This window comes from Tupaia chinensis, unplaced genomic scaffold, assembly GCF_000334495.1.
Source record: "Tupaia chinensis unplaced genomic scaffold, TupChi_1.0 Scaffold000679_1, whole genome shotgun sequence".
Lineage (NCBI taxonomy): Eukaryota > Metazoa > Chordata > Mammalia > Scandentia > Tupaiidae > Tupaia > Tupaia belangeri.
Window position 1 is genome coordinate 13,616 of NW_006160203.1, and position 6,748 is coordinate 20,363.

The 6,748-nt window shown below is 34.3% G+C and overlaps 1 protein-coding gene and 1 pseudogene across 1 annotated transcript in view; both read left to right on the forward strand.

Annotated features, from left to right (window-relative positions):
* Nucleotides 1-290, forward strand: part of LOC106736187 (olfactory receptor 4C15-like) — a 1,179-nt gene extending 889 nt beyond the window's left edge. The window contains exon 2 of the mRNA XM_027776532.1: nt 204-290. Coding sequence (XP_027632333.1) covers nt 204-290 — 87 coding nt within the window. The remainder of the gene's footprint in view (nt 1-203) is intronic.
* A 3,661-nt stretch (nt 291-3,951) lies between these two features.
* Nucleotides 3,952-4,965, forward strand: LOC114010003 (olfactory receptor 140-like; annotated as a pseudogene).
* The last annotated feature ends 1,783 nt before the right edge of the window (nt 4,966-6,748 follow it).

Genomic DNA, 6,748 nt, shown 5'->3' on the forward strand with positions numbered 1-6,748 from the left:
AATTAAGGAGAACTGAATTTTCTGTTGCTTCAAATCTAAAAATTGAATAAAAAAGAATCAAAAGAGAAATTACATACTAGACTACTTGTTATTCACTCCATGTTTGAAAATCCTTTGTAGAGGCAAGACAAAAATACCTTCAAGATTAAGAACAAACACACACTGAATTTATGTATTTCAAATGGAAATGTGTTCATATCTAGGATACCAGTCTCAGTGACATTGATGAGATGTATGGCATTGCCTGCTATGTTCCTACAATGAGAATGAAGGGTGGAGATGGCAAATAAGAGTTAAGAGACAGAAATTATAGCAAGAGAAGGCCATGCATAGATTGCACCATACTTTGATGTTATGCTGTTAAGACTTTGTAACAATTAACAAGCCCAGCTATCTAAGAGAAGCTTCTTAGAGAAAAATCACACCTCCCTGTGTAGCCTTTTATTTATAAATGAACTGAAAGAATCTCAAGGAAGTTTTTTGGTGTTATCTTAAGTTTTTGAGCCTCAGTTTCTTCATTAATTAAATGGACTATGAAGTTCTGAAATTTAAAATTTCTACAAACTCTTAAAGATACAACATAAGAAAGAGAATCCCTAGGTCAGAGAAAATACAAAAGAATTTTTATTTCCTTATTAATTATTTATAAACAGGAAGAATGGAGGTCCAGAGAAGTGCTTGGAAACAATTGGTGAATTCAGTGAAAGCTCTAAGAACATTTTAATCTCAACTAATGCATACACCTTGTAAACACGACACCTTGTCAACACGCCACTTTCTAGTCTTCATATTCCCAATTTTTCTCTTTGTTTATTTATTTTTTTTACTTATTTTTTTAACTTTTTAAAATTTTATTTTCTCTTTTACATTCAATTACGTTAGCTTACAAAGTGAATATTTCAACATGTGAACATTTCTTCGTAGTCCAGTTGATAAAACTATAAAAGTATCTTCAACAGGTAATACCACATTTCTTTGTCCCATTAATGCTTTGCCTCTCTATTTTTTTCTAAATGTCCTTCCTCAGACTCTACTCTTTCACACATAGTATATCTGGTATTTACATCCATTTTCTGTGTTTCTATAACCTTTAGTCAATCAGTCTCAGTCATAGAGCTCTTGGCTTATTTAAAATAGAGAAAATGAAATTGTATAATCTTGCTTTAGTAGTTTTCCATTGTTTCTCTATGGATTTACTTCTTATAACTTTGATTAATGAATGTAGTTTTTATGGAGGCCATCTGTGTGTTTACATGAAGGAATGCATGTTTCTCTCCTTCTTATGATTTTTTTACTCACTTTTCTCACTTCACTGCTCCTCACTTTACAACTCTCTTTATCTCTATCCCCCATTAGGAACCCAAAGTATTAGAAAGAAATAATAATTCATTTTCTTTTTAATAGTTGTTAGAGATAATTAGAACTATAGATAATTAGAGCTTGTAGTTATTATAATATACCTAGTTTATCACACTGGAATAATATTGCTTTAGCTGGATGGCTAAGAATCTCTAAGTTTCATTTAAATTATGTAGCTTTAGTAGAAGTAATGGACAATTTGAAGTAGTAATTTTAAAATATTCTATTTATGGAAACACAGTATAAGTTTATTGACTGACTGACTTTCAGAGAATCTTGTGGAAACTTTTGTTTAACATATTTAAAGACATATTCCATTTCTTTATCATTTTTGAAATCATTGACCAATTGATTTCTTGTCTAGTGAAATTTCCACTTTTGAAAAAAAAAACATGTCATATACAGTTTTGTGAAATGTTTAAGTTGTTAATGATCTTATCTAGAAGTATTTTACCTCTCCAACTTGATAGCAAACAAGGTAAAGATCATCTTTCCATGCCTTACTACAGTGATGGATGATTTCAGTATGTCCATGGTATATATATGGTGAGTAATATGATGATATCATTTACTCATTAAAAAAATTGGTTATTAATCAGAATAAAGAAAAGTATTTAAAAAGTCATTAAAATAAATTCTAGATCATTTTACATGCACTGAACTCTCACATGTTTGACCACAGCAAGTTCTGGAACTTAATGTCCATAGTAAGTGTCTAATAAGTATTTGTTGAGTAATAAAGCATGTTAAGTTATTGATTATAGTAATCAATTGATTTTACTGAGTCATTGGGAAAGTCATGATGCATTTTTTGCTTAGAAAAACATAGACAAATGTGTCATCACTTTCCAACAACCTAATATAAATGGCTTGTGTATATCTCTAAATATGTGTACAGTACTTTTCCTACCTTATCTAGTAGTCTATTTCTTCTTGCTGTCCAAATTAAAATTATCTTTTTCAAATTTGGAAAATAAGAGTTGCCTTTGCCTTCAAGATGATAAAATCTACCCAATAGTGTTTTTAATCTTAATTTATTGAAGCTGAAAATTTACTGGGTTGGACTGTGTTAAATTATATATGCAATCTAATTTTGAAGAATAAACAACATTAATCACTAGTGCTGTAATTATTTTGAAAGTAAAATTAGTAATATTTTTTCATAGAAGGACTTAATATTTTTAGAAGGTTTTTGTCTTAGGGAACATGTGCTCACGAGAGAGAGAGAAAGAGAAACAGTGAGATGGAAAGTGAGAAATTACCCCCCAGGACAGTGGCCATGCCCTAACCCTTTCTCCTCCATTTTCTTCCCAGGATCTTTGGCATGCATGCACATGTTCCCAACATGAGTTTCAAGCCACTGGGCAGGGAACTCAAACCTTGGTCTGCCATGTAGAAGCCCAGTGACATATCCTCTACACAATATGCTGGAGCCAGGATTACTATTTTTAATGTTTATTTATGAAACATACCAGAAAACATTAAGTTGGGTAGCACACTCCTATCAAGTTTATTTATGTTTCTCATAAAGAGGAGTGTGGGAGGATGAGCATACGTGAGTTCTAAAGATTTATATGCTGGGAAAGCACGTGTATTCTTATCCATGGAAGTGTAGAAGCATGGCAATTCATCAAATATTTATTCATCACTAAATTGGAGCCAGCAACAAGGACCCTATGCCCAGTATTACATTAATCCAGTTAGGAAACAGCCATGAATATTTTATGGCTTATGGTAGATTCCGGAGAAGGTATGTCTCTAGTGATGTATACTTATCTCTAATCAGCCTGCTTGCAATGGCTATTTCTGGACCATATCTTTCACAATTAGAGCTCTGCTCCCAATAGACATTTTCCTAGTAGAAGAAATAACCCTTACTTGTGTGAAATAATGCTTTACAGTTTACAAAATACGTCTTATAGTTACAATGTATAATATAAAGTCACATTTGCAAAGGAAGTCTTGGAAGCAGAGGGCTCTGGAATGCCTTCCAAAGTCACATGGAGTTAGAGTCAGAAGAGTATTTCAGACCTCATTTATATAACCCAGAATTTCCTCAATAAATTACAGATAAATCATGACCCTTTTTTTTTCTTTTCTTTCTTTTTCTTTTTTTTTTTTTTTTGGAGTGGTTTATGCTATAAGGCACGTGTGCTCACCAGAAAGAGAGAGAAAGAGAAACAGAGAGCAAGAAATCACACCCCAAAGGGGATGGCCATGCCACAATCTCCACTCCTCCATTCTCTTCTCAGGATCTTGGGCGCATATGCACATGTGCCCAGTGTGAGCCCAAGTCACCAGGTCTGGGACTTGAACCACAGTTGACTACATGGGAGTCCAGTGACATATCCATTAAGCCAACTGCTGGTTCCAAGGCCCATAAATATTTTACAAACAAACACTAGGTATCAGATAAGACAGAAAGCATTATGAAGGAAGTGAAAATAAACAAAGTAATTACTGGAACTCAAACTATAGTAACTACACTACCTTGGTACTATGAAATTCAGACAGTAATCCTTGTCAACACGCCACAGTAATATTTTTATCTCTTATAGATAGTTTAGGCCCATGTAAGGTGTAACTATGTGAATGGGTCAACTCATGCCTCCCAAGAAGACATTCTTCACTGTCTTTTTGCTCATTTTCCCATTTAGCGTGTTGGCTAATCTGCTCATTGTCATCACTGTCTCCCTCAGCACCACTCTTTAGGCTCTCATGTACTTTTTTTTCACCTCTTGTCCTTCATAGATGTCTCCTACACTTGTGTCACCACCCCCAAGATAATCATCAACATGCTGTAGCAGAGGAGAACCATCTCCTTCAGGGGCTGCCTCACTCAGCTATTTTTGGAAAGTCTCCTGGAATAATCGGAGCTCATCCTCCTCATGTCATGGCCTATAATTGCTACATGGCCATCTGCAATTCCCTGCACTACATGACTATAATGAAACAGGGGCTCTGTCACGTCTTGGTGGTGGTAGCTTGGATTGGTGGCATCCTGCATGCCACTGTGCAGATTCTTTTTATGGTCAACTTGCTCTTCTGTGGGCCCAATGTCATTGACCACTTCATGTGTGACTTTTTCCCGTTATTGAAACTTTCCTGCAGAGACAACTACAGGCTGGGAATGGTGATGGCAGCCAACAGTGGAGCTATGTGCTTGCTCATTTTCTCTATGCTACTCATCTCCTACATAATTATCTTGAGCTCTATGAAATCCTATGGCTCTGAAGGACAGAACAAAGCCCTCTCTACATGTGGCTCCCACTTTACCATCATTGTACTCTTTTTTGTGCCTTACATATTCACCTACACACATCCAGTGGCCATCTATTGCATGAACAAGTTGGTGACTGTGTTCTTTGCAATCCTCACCCCTATGTTAAATCCTATAATTTACACAATGAGAACACAGAGATTAAAAGTGCCATGAGAAGATTGTTGAAGAGGAGAATAACTCAGCCTGTTTATAATGCTAAGAAAGTGAGGGTATATGTAAATAAGGAGGATTATATGCTTGCTGAACTACAAGGGAATCAACAACAGCTTACAGATCCTGACAAACAAAAAAAAAAAAAAAAAACAGAAACTAACATATATTGAGCACATAAGAGTGGTTAGGCTCTTTTATAGATCCTTTTGATATCTTTTTTTTTGAACTTTACCAAAGGTTTTAAGTTTTCATTAAAAAATTCTGGATGTGCAATGGAAAACTGAACTGTATATCTTAGTTTGATGATTCTAGAGGATGTTTTTCTCTGAAATTCATTGCTATTTTACTAAACTCTTCATACATATGTCAATTGAATTAAATGCTTTTTTTCCTACTTCCAAAAGTCTTTATGGGAAATTATTATTTTTTCCCTTAGCCTTTAATAAAACAAATACAAAAGTACAAACAAAAGCCTAGAAATCTAGATCTAGATTTTTGGAGGGTGAACATCCATGAAGTGAGAAAACCAATGTTAGTCATCTTTCCCTCTTGCCTCCCTTTCTTCCTTTGTTCTTTTCTTCCTTCCTCCCCATTCTCTTCTCTTCCTTCTTTTTTCTTTTCTTTTATATCATGAGCCCACCAAAAACCAAAAGATACTAAAAGAGGAAAAAAAATTCATATCTTATCTCTAATCTGTTTTCCTAATTGAAAAATAGCCAGCAATTTTGAAATTACTCTTAATTTGTTCTAATTTCCTTAAATATACTAATGGCATGCATTTTTTATTAAATATGAGTGAAAGTTATTTGTTTAATTTTGTTTTAAACCAAGATTGAAGGAAAAGTCATTTCAAGCAATAGGATAAATGTTTTTTCATTCATTCTCAATTAAACAACATATGATAAATTTCTAAAACAATTGTTCCATAGTTGCTGCTCATATAAGTACAGTAAATTAAACTTTATTATCTTGCAGACAAATCCACTTCAGTTTGATGATTTCATCCTCGTATTAAGTTGGTAGTTCCTGTATTACTGTCCCTGTTTTACAGAGAAGAAAATTGAAGGTATGGGAGGTTTACTAATTTACTTGCCTCAGATCACAATCTAAGAGTTTCAGCTACAGTATTTGAATACAGATCTTGTAAAACACAGTTATTTGTGGTATGTTTATGCTTATATACAATTTTATATTTGAAGTTAATGGCTCACTTCAAGCAAGATGAGGTCAAATGTGTGTATCCTTTTCCTATGTCTAGCCATATATTTCCAAAGCAAAGCTCCTCTGTGTGCATTACATAGCACTTTGTGACTCAAGTTTTTTTACCAATAAAACTCCAACTCATGTCACTTCTCACCAATGTCCTTTTGTCAAACTCAATGATCATCTGAAACTATTTCCTCCACAATTTGATCACGTGGTAATGCTACAGCATGGGGCAACTGTTTGGGGGGATAACTGTGTGCTCTAGCTCAAGTGTGGATGTTTCAGATTTGTAAAAAAATAAAAACTTTGTCCACAAACTCTATGCCCGGAAGATATCATTGGTGGTTAATCTGATTGTAAATAAGGAAGCAAATAAATAAGCAATGTAATTTTTTTGTTACCAAGTATGTTGAATAAAATATTTTAAGAGGTAATACAGAAGATAAGAACTGAATGTAGATTTGTGCTGTGATTGCAACACAGCTAACATTTTAGTTAAGTTCATGTGTAATCACATATTTTCCTTTTTTGTTTTTGTCTTTGTTGTTGTTTTGTTATAGGACACTTGTACTCACTGAAGAGATACAGACAGAGACAGTAAGAGAGAAAGTGAGAAATCACTCCAGTAGGGTGGAATCACCTCCAGCAGGGTCAGTAGATGGTGTGGACTCCCATATGACCAAACTTGGTGACTTCAAAATCATGCTAGGTGAGTGTGTTACATGCTCAAGATCCCAGGAGGAGAAT